The sequence below is a fragment of the Coffea arabica genome, chromosome 10c (assembly GCF_036785885.1).
Source record: "Coffea arabica cultivar ET-39 chromosome 10c, Coffea Arabica ET-39 HiFi, whole genome shotgun sequence".
NCBI classification, from domain to species: Eukaryota; Viridiplantae; Streptophyta; class Magnoliopsida; order Gentianales; family Rubiaceae; genus Coffea; species Coffea arabica.
Window position 1 is genome coordinate 528,827 of NC_092329.1, and position 19,617 is coordinate 548,443.

The following is a 19,617-nucleotide window of genomic DNA, read 5'->3' on the forward strand; positions in this document are numbered from 1 at the left end:
AGCAAGCAATATATACAAAAAACCAAAGGACGAAGGAAAAGGACCCATAAAATCAATGCCCCAAACGTCAAAAATTTCAACAAAAATCATTGGGGTTTGAATCATTTGATCCCTACGAGAGATATTACCCACTCTTTGACACTTATCACATGACTTACAAAATGAGTAGGCATCCTTGAATAGAGTTGGCCAATAGAATCCACTCTCTAGCACCTTACGAGCCGTTCTCTTTGGTCCAAAGTGACATCCACATGCAAAAGAGTGACAATAGGCTAAAATAGATTGAAATTCAGCTTCACTTACACATCTACGGATGATTTGATCGGCGCCCCGCTTCCAGAGGTAAGAATCATCCCAAATGTAAGACTTTGCATCACTTTTCAACTTGTCTCTCTTTGCCTTAGGCTATCCTGTAGGAAATTTGTCGGTGACTAGAAAATTAACAATATCTGCATACCAAGGCAAAGATGAATTAATAGAAAATAAATGCTCCTCGGGGAATGCTTCTCTCAGTGGGATGTCATCTTCGACGACTTGTACTCGACTCAAGTGATCTGCTACCAGATTCTCCGCCCCTTTCTTATCTCGGATCTCCAGGTTGAACTCTTGTAGCAACAATATCCACCGTATCAATCGCGGTTTTGCCTCTTTTTTGGTCAACAGATACCGCAAAGCTGCATGATCAGAAAAAATAATAACTTTAGCACCAAGTAAATAAGACCGAAATTTTTCTAAGGCAAAAACAACTGCTAAAAGCTCCTTTTCGGTGGTTGAATAGTTCAATTGAGATCCGTTCAAGGCTCGAGATGCGTAGTAGATAGCATGAGCTGCCTTTCCTACTCTTTGACCCAATACCGCACCCACTGCATAGTCACTGGCATCGCACATGATCTCGAATGGGAGGTTCCAGTCAGAGGGTTGGATAATAGGTGAGGTGGTCAATAACTCCTTTAACTTATTGAATGCCCCCTTACATGTTTCATCAAATTCGAAGGATACATCCTTTTGCAAAAGTTGGAACAAAGGTGCTCCAATTTTCGAGAAATCCTTGATGAACCTTCTATAGAAACCTGCGTGACCCAAGAAGGAACGAACTTCCCGCACAGTCGCGGGGTAAGGTAAAGTAGATATAACATCTATTTTTGCCTTATCAACATCAATACCTGTAGATGATACAACATGACCCAAAACTATCCCGTGTTCAACCATAAAATGACATTTTTCCCAATTAAGCACGAGATTAGTTTCTATACACCTTACTAAGATCAATTTCAGGTTATCTAGACAGTTTTCAAAACTTTCATCATATACACTGAAATCGTCCATGAAAACCTCAATAATCTTCTCAACATATTCTGAAAAGATACTTACCATGCATCTTTGGAAGGTAGCAGGTGCATTACACAATCCAAATGGCATCTTTCGGTATGCAAATGTTCCAAATGGGCAGGTGAAAGTAGTCTTCTCTTGATCCTCGGGTGCGATGGCAATTTGAAAATAACCTGAAAATCCATCCAAGAAACAATAGTAAACCCGACATGCTAATCGCTCCACCATTTGGTCAATGAAAGGGAGGGGGAAATGGTCCTTTTTCGTGACGGCATTTAGCTTTCGGTAATCGATACACTGTCGCCATTCGGTGGGCTTTCGAATTGGTACGAGCTCACCCTCTTGGTTTGATTCTACCGTCACCGCCTTCTTCGGGACCACCTGTACTGGACTTACCCACGGGTTATCTGATATTGCAAATATAATTCCAACGTCCAGCAGTTTTAAAATCTCTTTCTTTACGACCTCCATCATGAGAGGATTTAATCTCCGTTGAGCTTGCCGTACGGGTTTAGCATTCTCCTCGAGTCGAATTCGGTGCATACACACCACGGGGCTAATTCCCTTGATATCGGCGATGGTCCATCCTATCGCCTGCTTATGTTCCCTAAGAACTCGAAGTAGTTTCTCTTCTTGAACCTTTGATAAACCCGCGGAGATGATCACTGGAAGTGTCTCCCCTTCACCTAAGTATACATACTTTAGGTGTTTCGGCAGTGATTTTAGTTCCAAGACAGGTGCCTGCACCACAGATGGAAGTAACCTTTTGTGAGGTTTAGGTATAAAAATGGGTGCGAGGTCATACCTTGTCTTCGTGGTTGGTAACGTTTGCAATGATCCAATCACGCATTTAAGCTCTTCACTCAACTCTACTCCAGAGGTCGTTTCGGACTCGAAGTGCCTGGTCAGAACGACCTCTAGCTCATCCCTGCCTTCAATTTCAAAAACCTCCTGTATAGCAGCGTCAATAACATTTATCGAGAAAACAGAGCCAACATTTGAATCGGATGGATATTTCATGGTCTCAAAGATGTTAAAGTGAACAATCTCACCATCAAATTTCATAGACAAAGTACCCTTATTAACATCAATTTTGGTTCGGGCTGTGCTAAAAAAGGGTCTGCCTAACAACAAAGGTGACGGATCACGGGAGTGTTCATCCTCCATGTCGAGCACATAAAAATCAGATGGAAAAACCAATTCATTAATTTTTACCAAAACATCTTCAATCAACCCGTCAGGGTATGCATTGGTCCTGTCAGCTAATTGGATTATTATCCCAGTCTCTTTCAAAGGGCCTAAGTTCAATGAAGCAGAAATGGACTTTGGCATGACATTAATCGAGGCTCCTAGGTCTAACATGGCCTTTCCAATCAAAATATTACCTATCCTACAAGAAATAGTAAACATACCTGGATCTCCGCATTTCGGTGGAAGCTTTCTTTGTAGAATTGCTGAAACATTCTCCCCAACTATAACTCGTTCATTTCCCTTCAACCGCTTGCGGTTGGCACACAGGTCCCTCAAAAATTTTGCGTACCTGGGTACTTGTTCAATCGCATCCAGTAGGGGTATGTTGATCTCCACCTTGCGAAAGATCTCCAGGACCTCTTTTTCCTTGTCTTGCTTCTTTGGTTTCTCTAACCTGCTAGGAAAGGGAGGTGGATTAGTTTTAGTTGTAGGAATTGGGTTCGAGGGTACCTTTGCATTTTTGTTGTCTGTGCCCTCCTCTTCCAATTCTTTCTCAATCCGTTTTTCGTCCTTGTCTTTAGGAATCACCGGTTTGGGTCCTTGAACTTCCTTGCCACTCCTTAAGGTCATTGCGCTTACATTCTTTGGATTTGCCTCAGGTTGAGATGGCAACTTTCCTTGAATTTGGAACTCCAAACGGTTGATTGTTATAGCCATTTGATTCATTTGATTTTGCAATGATTGCACCTGTCCCAATTGATTTCTCATGCTTTGCAGGTCTGAATCCGTCTTTTGTTGGTTAGCAAGTAATTGCTTCATCATCTCTTCCATGGACGGACTTGAGTTTGAAGAGGATGGTGGTGGTGGTGGGCGAGGATGATACTGCTGTTGGTGCCCTTGTGATCTATTTGGCACAAAGTTAGACTGCCTATTTCCTCCATAGCTAAGGTTGGGGTGATCCCTCCAACCAGGATTGTAGGTGTTTGAGTACGGGTCGTACTGCTTTCTTAGCGCGGGCACGTGGCCAGCCATGTTCACCTGTTCTGCCGTTTCTTCTTGAACCAGTGGACACATTTCCGTAGGATGACCCACGGCAGTGCACACCCCACACACTTTGGCTTGTGAAGCACTCCCCACAGCTAATTGTCTTACGAAAGATGTTAATTCGGAGATCTGCTGTTGGATAGAGGACGTTTCCACCTCATTCACCCTACGCGTCGGGATGTCTTCTCTTGAACCAAACTGCTGTGAGTTCTCAGCCATCCCTTCAATCAACTCCCATGCTCCTCGAGGGGTTTTGTTCACCAACGCCCCTCCACTTGCAGCATCGATTATGCTTCTGTCCCTGAAAAGCAACCCCTCATAGAAATATTGAATAAGCAGTTGCTCACTTATCTGATGCTGAGGGCATTTGGTGCACAGTTTCTTAAATCTCTCCCAGTACTCATAGAGAGACTCGCTAGGGTGTTGTTTGATACCACATATCTCTTTCCTTAGGCTCGCAGCTCAAGACGCCGGAAAGTACTTGTCCAGAAATTTTTTCTTCAATTGGTCCCACGTGGTGATACTACCAGGCGGTAGGTAGTAGAGCCAGTCTTTTGCGGAGTCTTTCAAAGAGAAGGGGAAGGCCCTCATCTTTATTTGCTCTTCTGTAATTCCCGGGGGTTTCATACTGTTGCAAACGACGTCGAACTCTTGCAAGTGCTTGTAGGGCTCCTCGCCTGGTAGACCATGGAAAGATGGCAAGAGATGAATTAGACCAGATTTTAGTTCAAAGGGAGTGTCATCATTTAAATTTGGAAAAGTAATGCACAAGGGCTGCTGATTTAAATCAGGAGCAGCCAACTCCCTTAGTGTTCGTGCATTTGCCATAGTGACTTTCTCTTGGTCTGAATCACTCGAATTGTCACCAGACAAATTTGTCGGCTCAACCTCTGGATCAAGTCCCTGAGGTGCAATACCGTATTGCTCTTCTCTGAGCTACCTGGTTTCTTTCCTCGTTTTACGCGCGGTCTTCTCTACTTCAAGGTCGAAAATTAATTCGCCTGTACGAGAAGAACGAGGCATAAACTAGAAAAATACCAGAAAATTAGAACAAAAATGAACTTAAAAAGAAACAAATAATTAACGCCAGTCCCCGGCAACGGCGCCAAAAATTGACAGGTGTCGTGCCTGTGCAATAATAAATACCTGCTTAAGAAAAATAAATTTTCTGTGTATAGTAGTAAGCAGGGTCGAATCCACATGTTCCCCTAGTATGTGAAAATACTAATTGTCACTAATATTAACCAACTAAACAATTACGGATTTAATTGATTAATTTGACAAGAGATTAATAAGTCAAATTGCACATCGGGCCCTTGATATCCAATTAACAAAATAATCCCATGGAAATTAAAATAGAAAACATGCAAATATTAACAAATTAAGGAACACGTAAAATTAATTAAATCTCACAGATATATGGGACTGCGTCGTCGCGTTGATCCTTGACTAGATGAGAAAATTAGCCACGCCTCATAAGAAAATCTTCACACAATTCAATTGAATTTAAAGACATCATCTTTCTTCGATAATTGAGAGAGTGAATAACAAAGCTTTCGGAAGAGAATAAGAAAATTGCACACTAGAATTCAACAAGCCAAAACAACTCCCTATTCTCTCCTCCGGAACATCCCTCGAAGAGAAAACTAAAACTCCTCTTCCCAGACGGAAGAGAAGAAGAAAAACTAACTCCGGAAATGTGCGGCTCTCCCACGCATAAAAACAAGCCAATTCGAAACTTCACTCCACGCTCACAAAAGAAAACATTCCTTCCCTACCTAATCAACTCCACCGAAAACAAAAGCAAAGCCAACTATGGTTTGTCGGTTTCCTTTGACCAAGTGCACAAGTTCACAAATAAGAGAGCAAACCAAAAATGTGTTTTTACACAATGGTCAATTCTTCACGGTCCCCACCTAATTGAGATGTTGGCCAGTCAAATGCAATTCAATTCCTTTTCATCATAGAAAGAAATGGACGTTGGTTTACACCATGCATATGGGCCAATTGTATAGAGTTTCACAATAATCTTCTCAAGAAGGTTTCTGCTCCACTTTAATTTGCGGTCCCCACCAATTTTGATATGTTGTCTAGCCAAATTGAATTCCCAAATGCAATTCCATTCTTTCTCGTTGGTTTGCACCAGAATTGTGTAAAGTTTCACAATAATCTTCTCAAGAGGTTTCTGCTCCAATTTCTGAAATTATATCCAAATACCAATTCAAAACCAATCCACCAAAAGCTTTAAACCACCATAGTGCACCCTTGTGTGGAGTAGCTTCCAAAACCATTGGTTAAAACTCAAGATTTTGGGCAAAGATTGAAATTAGGAAATTTGGGAGTTTTCTCTCTATGAAGCTCGGTTGAGCAGGGGAAGAAAAATGAGATATTTTTGGCAAAACAATGAGATAATAGGGAAGAAAAAGGCAGCCGGTCAAAGCTGACCGGCTGTGACACGTCACAATCCGGCCGGAATCTGGCCGGATTTCCGGCCGGATTCCTGGCCGGATACAAGGCAGTGAGTTCCTCAATTTTTTTTCAAAACGGCTAGGCAATCCGGCTAGCTATCCGGCCAGAAACTGGCCGGATTTCCGGCCGGATTTGGCCCCTGCCTTTTTTCGAAAATTGTTTTTTCTTTTCCAAGCTGAAAAACGGTGCTATTCCACTCGTCCAACAAAAACTTGTATAAAAGGAAACCCTCCTTTGGTCGGGGCGTCACAGTAAAGTGAAAATATTGCAAAGAAATTGAGCTTAATTACCTTGCCTTTGAACCAAAATAGCTTGCAGAATTGCTAGTTGAGTTGTCTCAAAGCTACAATTAGTTCACTGATGGAGAAGCAAATCCAACCGAGGAAATCCAGTTTATTCACCTTTCGCAAAATGACCTAAAACTTAAAAGAAATTTTAGTTTAGTATTTACTGCAGAGATAAATTTAAGAAACAAACCTAAGAATCTATTAAGAAACAAACACAAAATTGAGATTGCTAGGTATATGCCTCACCATTTTCCTTTGAGAATCGACTTATACTATTTCTACAATAGAGAGTAAAGATGAAGGAGGTGGAATTAGGCTTTAGAAAGAAAAAGAAGGATTAATCGATCAGGAATTAGGAATCGAAGGTATTTCTACATCATTAGGAATCGAAGGGAATTGAGAGATGGAAGAGAGAACGTCGTTTGCTTTCAGATTTAGGAATTGAGAAGTGGAATTGATTTAGGAATTGAGACTTTGCTTTTAGTTTGGCATTTAGGTATATTTAGAACCTCGTTTCTTTTTCTTTTTTTTTTGGGCTTTATTAAAGCTATGTCATTTTTATGCAAAAATTATGAACATTGTGAAATTTGCTGCACTTTCTCTTGTGCCGCAGCAAAAGCATAGCAAAAAGCCTGTCCTCTTGTAGTTTGGTCCTGATTGTGCTCTCAAGGAAGCATACGGCATACGTTGTGCAGATCCCTCTGGTGATTCCATCAATGGTTTAAGCTCATATCTGGGGCTTCAACCTGGACAAAGCTCTCAAAAACTCGGAGAGGTGCTGGAAGTCTCCCTGAGAGCCCAAACTATAGTCATCAATTACCCACTTTCTCAAATCTGCTCAGTGGATGGGCCAATGATTGATGAGTCTTTATTGAAGAGTTCCTTTTCTCAAGTTCCTTTCTTTGTTTCCAGAGAACACAACAAACTGATGCATCTTGGATGTGGTAATGCCCTCCTAAAATTGATAGATGGCAGTCAACAGATCTTTTCTGGTTGCACCTCAATGTGTAACAGCACCACAACAATTACCGGTTGCTATGGCATCAATTGTTGTCAGGCAAGCGTTCCATACTACCTCAGCCAATATAGTTTGCAGTTAACTACCTCGCAGAACTTTACATCTAGTACCTGTGTTTATGCCTTCTTGGTTGACCAAAATTGGAAGTTAAAGAGTTGTATCAACCCTCCAAAAGTACGTCTGATAAATGCTCCTGTTGTGTGGTCCTGGCCTCTGAATCATTCTGAAATTAAAACCATCTCAGGGTGCAGTCCCAAAAAGATCTCCCTTCAGCTAGAATCCAGCAGTATTACCACTTATCAGTATGAATGTAGTACCTTAGGAGATGATATTTGGTTTTATCAAATCAATCCATGCCAAGATGGCGCCTGTAAACATGGTGAGTATTTAAGAGAATGGATTTATTATATATTATTATTCCTCTCCCTAAAAGATTGTCCTTTTTTGAATATTCTCTAAAACTTGTTTCTTCTGAATCTTTGTTTCTTTGTCAAAGCTGTTAGGTCTAGCCCAAGAAATTGACGAAAACGATTTTTGACAATCCCAAAAGACAAATAACAAAACAAAAATAAATGAAATAGGAACACAGGAATTTACGTGATCCGGTCAAATTGATCTATGTTTATGGGCGGAGGAGAAGCAATATTTTACTATGAAGAAGAGAGCACAAAAATGTCTTAAGAAAGTGTTTTTATACCCAACATACCTAATATTCAAAATACAAGAGAACCCAAAAATATTTTACTGAACAAAAGGTTTAATGACTTAAAGGCCGAAATACCCCACTAAATCTCTCTTGGTTTGGTGCACTTAATTCTATTACAGGCCCATTATATTTATAAGCAACTAAGGGAAACGCTCCCTTATACAAATAGCAATGTGGGACAAAGCCACTTTAACAAATCTCTACCTTGGTGTGTCTCCAACATTGATAATAGCAAATCTGCTCTAACTTTTCCACATAAGTCCCAATATACCTAAATCACCAACAACGAACTCCAATCAAGTCCCTTGTTTGAACTTGTAAACTGGAAGAGGTTTCGCAAACATGTTAGCAGGATTTTCTTTGGTACTGATTTTTTGAACAAGGACTTTTCTCTTAGCAATAGTATCTCGAATGAAATAAAATTTTACATCAATGTGCTTCATCCTCTCATGATACAATTGGTCTTTAGTCAAATGAATGACATTTTGACTATCAGAGTAAATAGTAGTAACACCTTGATGTAGATTGAATTTACCAAACAACCCTTCAATCACGAAACTTCTTTGATTGCCTCGGTCATGTCTATATATTCTGCCTCGGTCATGTCAATCATGAAACTTCTAGATAAAGTTACAATAGATTGTAAAGTAGTTTTCCACCTAACTGTATAACTACCAATACAAAATATGTAACCTAAAAGTGATATTCTTCTGTCAAGATCCCTGACATAGTCAGAGTTTACAAAACTAACCAAAGTATTATTATTTCTCCCAAACCCCAATCAACAGTTAGAAGTTCCTCGCAAGTATCTGAGAATTCACTTCATAGCTTGCCAATGCACTTTTCCAGGACAAGACATATATCTGCTAACTAAACAGACTGCTTGTGTAATATCTATATAAGTGCAAATCATTGCATACATAATACTGTTGACTACACTGAAATAAGGAACCTGTGCCTCATACTCTTCTTCTTTAACTGACTATGGTGATTGAGTAGCAGATAGTCGAAAATGACTAACAAGAGAAGTGATCACAGGTTTAGCATCTTTTATGCCAAACTTCTCTGAGACATTTTCAAGGTAATTTTCTTGGGTCAAGAGTAGCTTTTCAACTCCTTGGTCTCTCTTGATCTCCATGCCAAGAATTTTTTTAATTGCTCCCAAATGTTTCATTTCAAATTCGCTACTTAATTGTAATTTCGAAGTGTGAAAATTTGACAAATTCCTGACAGCAATGAGCATGTCGTCAACATAAAATAGCAACTAAATGAAAAGAACTATCATTTAATTTTCAGAAATAAACACAACTATCATACATACTTCTTGAATAATCATGATCTAACATAAAAGTATCAAACCTCTTATACACTGTTTTGGAAACTATTTCAATCTATATAAGGATCTCTTCAGTAAACAAACATGGTCTTCCTTTTCTTCAACTTCAAATCCCCGAGTTTGTTTCATATAAATGTTCTCTTCAAGTTCACAATGTAAGAAAGTTGTTTTAACATTAAGTTGCTCCAACTCCAAATCATATATGGCAACTAAAACAAGCAAAACACAAGCAAAACACGAATAGAGTTATGCTTAGCAACAGGTGAAAATATTTCATTAAAATCAACATCTTGTACCTAATTATAGTTTTTTGCAACCAACCGTGCTTTGTACCTTGCATCTTCGACCCCTGGAATACCTTCTTTATTCTTGAAGACCTATTTGCATCCAACAATTTTCTTATTTGAAGGCCGTTTCACAAGAACCCAAGTCCCATTTCAATGGAAAGATTTAATTTTTTCATTCATTGCAATCAACCACTTAGCAAAATTATCACAAGAAATTGCCCCTGACTAGGTAGTAGACTCACTAACTACATCAGTTTCTTCTACAACAAACAAAGCATATGCAATCAAATTTGCATATCTTTGTGGTGGTCGAATATCCCTTCTTGGTCTATCTTTGGTAATGAAACATTCTTCCTCTTCTGAATTATTTTCATCTGTACAATCAGATGCATTTACTGGCACTTGTTGAGTAGAAGGACCAGAACTACCAATCTTAATCTCTACATGCTTCTGCATACTATCATTTGATTGATAAGAACTGGAGGACCCTTTCTTGGAAAAAAATATAGAGAATTCATCAAAACTAACAGTTCTACTGATTTTAAATTTTAAAAATTTGAGATCAGGATACCATAATTTGTATCCATTCACCCCAAAAGCATACCCAAGAAAGATACACTTTTTAGTTCGGGATTCTAATTTTTCATCATTTATACACATATATGCTGGATATCCAAAAAATTTTAAATCAAAATAATCAGCAGAAGTATTTGACCAAACTTTCTCAGGAATTTTAAAATCAAGAGCAGTAGAACGAGTACGGTTATAACAAGTCATAGAAATCGCCTCTGTCCAAGAGTCTTTTGTCAATCCTGCATTAAAGATCATGTACCTCACTCTCTCCAAAAGCGTTTTGTTCATACATTTAGTCACACCATTTTGCTGAAGCGTCATCCTGACAGTGCGATGCCAAACAATCCCTTCATTCCTGCAAAATTCATCAAATTCTCTTGCACAAAATTTCATATCACTATCTATTCTAAGTCTCTTGATCTATTTATCTATTTGTTTTTCAATCAACACTATCCATTCTTTGAAAGTGAGGTAAACATCATTCTTATGTATAAGAAATAAACCCAAACTTTTCTTAAATAATCATCAATGAAAGTCAACATATACCTGATACCATCCTTTAGACAGAACACTAGGTGAATCCCATAAATATGAATGAATATAGTTAAGAGTACCTTTCGTCTTATGAATTACTGGTGAAGTAAAGCTAACTCTTTTATGCTTTTTAAAGACACAGTATTCACAAAATTCTAATCACCAGTACTCTGACCACAAAAAAGTTCCCTTTTGTTCAGTATGCCCAAACTTTTCTCACTCATATGTCCCAAACGCACATGCCACAATTTGGTGATGTCAGAATCAGATAAAGATGATGATGATGAAACTGCGACTGAACCTGTGATAGTAGATTCCTGCAAAATATATAAACTCCAAACCTGCAAACTTTCATTACAATGAGAGTACCTTTCGTATCGAAAAATTAAATCTGCATTAAAATTTAAGGAGTAGATTGACAGGGATATTATTGAAGAATTTTGTGGAGATCAGGCAGAAAGTCTAGTTATTAAGAGTAGAATCGAGAAAAAAGAATTTGACAATAGATTTAAATCTAAATCTGAATTCAAGCATAGAAATTTGGAGTACAATTATTGTCAAAAAATGGAGCACATTAAGATAAATTATTTTAAATTAAAAATTAGATTGAAACAAAAGAGAAAACCTAGTGAAAAAAATATTGAGACTGCCAAAACTGGTGCTGCAGTTGATGAGAATGAAGGAAATATTTTCTTTGTGACTAATGACAGGACAATATCTTAAAATAAATGGATTTTAGATTTGGAATGCTCTTATTACATGTGTCCTAATAGAAATTTATTTTTCACTTATGAATCTTATAATGGTAGAATTATTTTGATGGGCAATAATACCATTTGTGATGTTGTTGATAAGGTACAATTTGAATTAAAATGCATGATGGTATTGTGAGAATGGTCATTAATGTTAGACATGTTCTTGATTTGAAAAAATCTCATCTCTTTGGGTACCTTGGAGGTTCTTGGGTGCAAATACACAGCTGAATATGACGTTATGATCGCTATAACTGACTCCATTGAGTTCGCCGCCGTAGAATTCAACAGTTACACCTCCTTGTTCAACACTATACTTTGATTCTGCCCTTCTAAAAGGAACATCCACTCTAACAATTCCGTCATAAAAATGGAATCTATGTTCTCCAAGTTCATAATAATAGAATCAAATTTATCAAGATGTGAAGTATAAATGTAATTTTAGTCATGTGAAGCATATACAGATTTTGCTTTAAATAAAACCTATTCTCAATCGTTTTCTTCATGTAAAAGGCCTTAACTTTATCCCACATGGCTTTTGCTAAATTCTCAGTGGCTACCTCCTGCAAAATCTCATCAAAGAGATTTAAAATAATACTAGACCGAGTCTTCTTATCCATCTCAGCAAAATTTGCATCTGTCAAATTCTCTGACTTTTTCTCAATTCCCTGTGTCGCTAAATCAACTCCGTCTTAAACCAAAATGGCTTCCATCTTGAACTGCCACATCCTGAAGTTGATATTTTTATCGAATTTTTCGACAATAGTCTTTGTTATTGTCATTGTTGTCACAAAATTCAAAACCTCCGAAGAATCTCTAATACCAATTTGTTGGATATGGCCCCAGAAAATTGACGAAAAGGATTTTTGGTAACCTCAAAAGAAAAATAAAAAAAAATAAATAAAATAGGAACACAAGAATTTATGTGGTTCACTTAAATTGACCTACATCTATGGGTAGAGAAAGAGCAATATTTTATTATGAAGAAGAGAGTACAAAAATGTTTTAGAAAAGTGTTCCTAGACTCAAAACATCTAATACTTAAAATACAAGAGAGCCCAAAAATATTTTACTAAACAAAAGGTTTGATGATCCAAAGGCTCAAACAAACAACTAAATCTCTCTTGATTTGGTGCACTTATAAGGCAATGTGGGACAAAGCCACTTTAACAAAAGCCATTGCCGAAATCAAGTGCAAGGGGAACAGGACAGCAATTATTACTGGTAAGTCATCCATCCCTTTTGTAATTTCATTCATAGTACACGAAAAGTAGTCAGAAATGGTCTTCCATGGAATTAGTGTTTAATGTTATCTTTTATAGTGATGGTGTTGCAGATGATGATAAGGTGTCTGTTATGTGTGTCTTGATTGTGATATTTAGTATTAACCTAATCGAGAATTTACATAGATACTACTGTACGAGCTAGCATGTTGATTCTTTTGATCACAACTTTTTTGTTTGTACAACATGGTGAAGAAGATACACGAAAATAAGCGCAATGAGAAGCTTTTTAGAAAAATGTTGAAAGTGCTAAAACAGCAGTAACCTGCTGAGGATATTGAAAATGCAAAGCTTACACTGCTAAGGAATTGAGCAACGCCTGTAGAAAAAAATTTAACCAAACATTATTATATTAGTGTAGCCACGTGTCATTAATTAATTGGTTAGTGGAGTTGGAGTTGTATGGGATTATTCCTTTACTACTGGTGTTAGAGGTCTAGTAGTGTACTAGTTAAAAAGCCAATAGGGCTTATAGTGCCACAGCTTTGTGTCGTTTTCTTTTCATATGAAACAAAAAGGCCGCAGCCTCATTAGATGAATGGCTGAAGAATTTCCTTTGCCTCTATATTATTTTTCTTGATTCTTTCTGTGGGTTTAAGTGTGTTTATTTGTTTGAATCCATCAGAGTGGCATTAGAGATATAGTAAATTATGGCAAACTCTAATTGCAATATTGTTTGTTCTGTCTAAAAACTCAAAATAAAGGTGAAGTTCAATTTTTGACAGAAACAAATAATAGTTCATCTCAAGACATGTAAATTACATCAATATATTGAATCTACACTTGCTCAGGACGCTAGTGAGAATGATAAGGCCAAAGATAGTTTGGCTTTAAGTGTCTTCTTGAAGCATGCAGATAATTTGTAAATAGACTTTATAAACCATTTATTGGAGAAAATTTCTACGTCTATACTTGGTTGAAACCTCCAAAAGTCAAAGATTGTAGCCTGACCACCCAAAAATGGCTTCACTAATTCAACTTGTATGACTATTCGTTAAGATACTTGTGCTGAGTAAGTCAAAAATTTTAAACTAGTTGATTAAATCATCTCCAAACTTGAATATCAATTAGTGAAATCTCTATCAAAAGCCAAAATACAGTCGGGCAAAATTTTTGTCAAAAGCTGAAATAAGGCAGTGACTAGTCAGGGTATTTTGATTATTTTTCATCTTACAGATATCCAAATGAGTTGATTTTTGATGCATCGGAAAACTAATTCAAAGAACTACAACTTTCATGTTTGGTGTAAGAGTTAATTCAGCTTACATCATCAAGAAAATTGCCGTTGAAATTAGTCCAAAAATAAAATAAAATTGAATTTTGAACAGAAAGTGCAAAACTGCAAAAGAGGAAGAGCCGCGAGGCAGATCTACGAGGTATCGTAGATCCACCTTGCAAATCCCTGACTATGTGCTACAAGTTGATTCTACAACTTGCACTTATTTTACACTACTTTTTGAACCATTTTTTCTCATAAAATCCGGCTAGATCCAGCAAACTTGAGTTGAAAAAATGAAGAACAATTCTATGACAACATTATGAGTACATTTTCTTTTTCAAAAACATCTATAGATACCTCTTATATCTCATTGATTTGAAGTATCTTGTGGCATCTTCTAAGGATGAATTAGTATAAAGAAGTAGAGTAGAAGTAGAAGTACAAATTAGTTTTAACTCTAGTTTCATATTGTGAGTTTCAAAATTAGTTTAAGAGTTTTGCAAGGGAAGTAAGAGCATTTTTGTACCAAACTTATTTGTGAGATTAACTTATGAAGGTATTCAATGATTCAACTTTCAAAACATTGAATAAGAATTCTTCTTCCTAAACTTTGTTCTTGTTCTTATTTGTCTTGTTTAGTTACAAGTTTGTTTCATATTTAGATGCTTTTAATTGATAGATGTCGAGATTGTATAATTAAAAATGCCTATTTGAAAAAAAATATGAATTTTGTAAATAGTGGTGAGCAGGGTAGAATCCATAGAGATTGGAGAGAATTAGTTTTTTCTAGAATTCAAGGTATGGGGGATTTTTATAAAATGAAAATAATAACAATAAAAAAAACTAAAATAACAATGTGCTAAAATTGAATCAAAATAACTTCAAAAATAGTTCACTTAATTGGTCATCGATGCAATGATAATTTGGTCTTTTAACTAATAAATAAGTTATAACTGTCAAACAAGCGATAACAGTCAATTTCTTCTTACTGTATTGGTGATTAAAGTACGGCCATTAACCACTATCCTAATGAAGAAATAACCCTAAGTACGATCTTAGAATTCAATTTCCTAATTGCCTTAAGAATTAGAGAAATCCTGTTCTAACCAAATAACGCGCTATGAGGGTTATTTTAAATTAATCCATATATTCTCCTGACACAAATTCAATCATACCAGTTACCACTAATTTAAAGCAATCAAATAATTATGAATTTAACTGCTTTAATTGATTTTAGGTTATTAGATCAATTTAATATCGGACCAAAATATTCAAATAATATAAAAATCATAAAAAATTAAATCAGAAAACATACGAATACAAGTAAATAATTAATTTGATCTCACAATTTTAGATAAACCAAATCTTCTATTGTTTTTTGACTAGAAAGGGAAGTTTAGTTCATCGTCATGGAAAAAAACCACGCGCAAAATATTTGAGTTTATTCCTACAGCCATTCTCCAAAAATGCGATGAAAAAGAAAAGGAAAGATGCATGTTTGTTTCTTGTGAAAAGAAGAAAAACTACCTACTATTAGGCTCGTTCCGAGAAAAAAGAAAAGATAAAGCAAACGATAATGCCTTTCTGCTCTTGTTTCCTATTACTACTAAACTACTTCTTCCAATTTCTAGTTTATGAATTCATCAACAATGGAACACTTTTTGATCATGTGCAAAACAAAGCCAAGGCCTCAGTTCTATGCTGGGATACTCGTTTGAGGATAGCCATAGAAACTGCAGGGGCACTTTCATATTTGCATTCTGTTGCTTCTCCTCCTATTGTTGATCTAGACATGAAGTCGGTCAACATACTCCTAGATGATAAATACACAGCGAAAGTGTCAGACTTTGGAACATCAAGATTGGTACCCATGATTTAATGTGAGATACCAATGATGGTGCAAGGAACAATTGGCTACTTAGACCCTGAGTACCTGCAGACTAGTCAATTAACTGAGAAGAGTGATGTCTATAGCTTTGAGGTTGTTCTTGTGGAGCTATTGACAGGAGAGAAGGTACTGTGCTTTGATAGATCTGCAAGAGAGAGAAGTCTGGCAAGTTATTTCTTTCTTCAATAAAGGATAACCATTTGTTTGAAGTTCTGGATGATAATATCGACACTGAAAGAAATGCTGAGCAACTGAAAGAAGTTGCTATGCTAGCTAAAAGATGCTTAAATGTCAAGGGGGAAGATAGGCCAACCATGAAAGAAGTAGCATTGGAATTAGAAGAAATGAGTCTATCAACGAGGCATTCGAGGGTTCTGTTGAATTCAAAACCTAAATTGTAGACTTTTTCAAGTCACAATTGTTGAATTTGTGGCATCAATTTCTATTCCACATCGGTAGAGTTGAGAGCTTGGGTAAGGGCTTGAGAGTTATAGCAAATCAATTCAATTACACCAAACACCAACAAAAGAATTACACCAAAAAGGATTTTGTAATTCTTTTGTAATTCTTTCTTCTCCCAAATTTATAAAAGCGGGTAGCTTGAGTGGTGCTCGGAGATTAGGCAAAATTTGCCGAACTCCGTTATCAATTTTTCGGATGCGTTCTTTCCTTATCTCTTTTATTTATTCCCCACTTATTTAGTAGTTTCTTTTCTATTGAAATATAGTATTCAATATATTTGTCTATATTTGTCGGGTATATTTGTAGTGTTTTATACGATTCATTTGGGTGTATTTTCTTATTCGTGTGTATGTAATAGTTATGTATACACGAGTGTTATTCTTGATTTTGATGATCACAAAGCACTTTGAAATGTTTATCTAATTCTCTTCAAATATAAGTGTTTTGCTTTTAAGAGAATCAGGTACAAAAGTTGTCAAGGAAAGAAAATCAACCAAAAGAAGAAGCAAAAACAGGGCACTCATGTCGGACGTCCTAAAGGAAGCTGTCGGACGTCCGAAAGAATGAAGAACATCAAGAAGGAAACTCTGTCGGACGCTCGTAAGGAAGCATCGGACGTCCGGGAGGATCGGACGCACGCTTCGGACGCACATCGATCGCATCGGACGTCCGAGAAATTCTGCAAAGTTTTGATGACTCTCTGACGACGTTCGGAAGCAGATGCTGTCGGACGATAATATCCCATCGGACGTCCGAACGACAACTTGGCTGATTTTCGGACGATGGGATCGGGCGGTGATTCATCTGTCGGACGTCCGACGGCCCCAACGGCTAGCTGACTCTTCATCTGCCTACTATCCGTTGGAAGCATTATTGAAGCCCATTTTTGGTTCCCTTTAAATACAAACGATTCTGAACCAGTGAGTGACTTTTGCACACTTTGTTTACAAGATCTCAAGAGATATTTTAGCTAGAAAATAGTCTCCAAAACTAGATTTGTTCTCCAAGTGGTGTGAATTTCTTGTGAGCATTTCTCTTGTGGTTGAAAGTTTCATTAGTGTAGCTTTGTTGAGGGTTATCTGAGTGATTGTAAAACTTTTTAGCTTGACTAAGTGAGACTTAGGGCAAGGAGGAAGTGCTCCCTCCATTGTACATCTAGTTGATCATCTTTCATCAAAGAGAAGTTGCTCAATCTAGTGATTGGTCTTCAAGTTTGAGGAAAGCTTGGTAGACAATCGGTTTGATATTCTATCTTATTTTTTTTGTTTAATAAAATTTTCATTGCTTATCTATACTTGTTTTTCTAATCAACATTGCTCTCTTCTTCTGATCTACTTGGTTGATCATTACTAGAAAAGAAGGTAAATTTTTATTAAAGAAAAAGTGCATAAATTTGATTAAGATTTTAATCAACCTAATTCACCCCCCTCTTAGCTTGTTTTTGGGCCTTACAATTGGTATCAGAACTTGGTCTCCTAGAGATTAAGCTCAAGCGGCTTGGAGTAAAGATGACAACCAATCATGCCATGTTTGTTGAGGGACAATCGGTCACTAGGCCTCCCATGTTTACTGGTTCCAATTATATTAGCTGGAAAGAAAGGATGATTATCTTTTTGCAATCTATTGATATTAAGCTATGGTTTATTGTGAGTGAAGGACCGCATGAAGCTAACTTTCTTGATGCAGATACAGGTTTGCTTCGGCCAAAAACGAAAGCTGAAATGAATGCTCAAGATAGGACTAATCTCACATTGAATGCCAAAGCCATGAATGTTCTTTATAGTGCCCTAGATTCAAATGAATCAATTAGAGTAAAAGGCTGTAAATCGGCCAAAGAAATGTGGGATAAGCTAAGAGAAATCCATGAGGATGGTGATAGCGTGAGAGAACAGAAAAAGGCTATCTTAGTCACAAAGTATGAATCATTTAAAATTGAAACTCTTGAGGATATTGACAAAATGTATTGCAGGTTCAATGACTTGATCAAAGATCTCGAGGTGTTGGGCAAAGAGTACACCTTGGGAGAGAAGAACAGGAAAATTCTCAATGCATTAGGGGACAAAATTGAACTGCCAATTATGCATATCACTATATATATATTTTTTTTTTTTTTTGTCTAAAACGGCAACAATTCATTCATCCAAAAACAGGTTACACATTCTGAAGCAACTGCTCCTCTACGTCTGCTTGAGCGCAGTCAAGCAACCAAACTGGAAAGTTAGCTTTCCAATCAACAGTAGCATCTAGCTTAAGAGCAAACTTAGCTAAAGAGTGACTAACAAAGTTGAAGTCCCTTCTAACAAAGGAAAACCAACATTCTTCAAAGTTATATTGTAGCAGTTTAATGTCCTGCAAGACAGTAGACGTAACAACATCTTCCATTCCCTTCTCAATCTTATCGATCACCACCTTACAGTCAGATTCTATAATAATTTTCTCCCAGCCTTCCATAGTAGCTTTTACCATTGCAGCTCTTATCGCCAATGCCTCTTCAAGTACAGGTACAGAGCAAGTGAATGAAGGACATGCCCAAGTAGCAATCAGTTTTCCTTCCCAGTCCCTAGCCACGATTCCCCAACCAGCTTTTCTGTTCTGCCGGTTCAATGCAGCATCAGTGTTTAGCTTGATCCACCCTTTGTCAGGGGCAGTCCATCTTCCTTTCTCCTTATTTAGTTGTTGTGGTTCCTTCTCTTCCTCACTTCCCTCCCCTACACTCTCTTGATACTCCAGCCACTCCGTTACAGCTTTATTTACCACCACCCCTGGACCTCTACCCTTCCCATTGAAATTTATCTCGTTCCTATCTTTCCAAATTTGCCATAGTAGGTTGACTGTGAATATAACATGCTCCTCACCCTTCTCCCTAGATGTAGCCTCCACTAACTCAGACCACCACAACTAGAACTTTCCCTTTAGATTCTCCAACCCATCCCATTGAATTGGTGCCACCTTCCAAATCCCCTCTGCATGGCTACAAAAGAACAACATATGTTCAATCGACTCTGAGTATATACCACAGCATTTACACACTGGAATGCCTTGCTGACATCTGTCCTTGATGCTTGCATTGACTGGCAGAATTCCCTTCAAACATTTCCAGACAAAATGCTTCAACTTATGCTTCATACTAAGCTGCCATAAGACTTTCCATCCTTTTGCATTTGCCTCATTCCTACTTCCTGAATCCTCCTGAACAGACCTCCTCCTCCTGCCAACCATCCTTCCTTGAGCAGACTTGT

At 37.4% G+C, this 19,617-nt stretch overlaps 1 protein-coding gene and 1 non-coding gene across 2 annotated transcripts; both read left to right on the top strand.

Moving 5' to 3' along the window:
• The first annotated feature begins 3,913 nt into the window (after positions 1-3,913).
• LOC140016350 (small nucleolar RNA R71) lies at positions 3,914-4,020 on the top strand. Its single transcript, XR_011822744.1, has one exon. It is a non-coding gene; the product is annotated as a small nucleolar RNA R71 (small nucleolar RNA).
• An 11,902-nt stretch (positions 4,021-15,922) lies between these two features.
• Positions 15,923-16,317, top strand: LOC140016170 (putative wall-associated receptor kinase-like 16). The gene is made up of 2 exons (XM_072069605.1): positions 15,923-16,042; positions 16,108-16,317. The coding sequence occupies exons 1-2, from the start codon at positions 15,923-15,925 to the stop codon at positions 16,315-16,317; spliced, it is 330 nt and encodes a 109-aa protein (XP_071925706.1).
• Positions 16,318-19,617: the final 3,300 nt, after the last annotated feature.

What these genes read in the sequence shown, in the direction of transcription:
- LOC140016170 (XM_072069605.1), top strand. Translation starts at nt 15,923, where the DNA reads ATGGTGCAAGGAACAATTGGCTACTTAGACCCTGAGTACCTGCAGACT. An exon ending in AGCTATTGACAGGAGAGAAG is followed by an intron (nt 16,043 to 16,107) that starts GTACTGTGCTTT and finishes TCTTCAATAAAG; the next exon opens with GATAACCATTTGTTTGAAGT.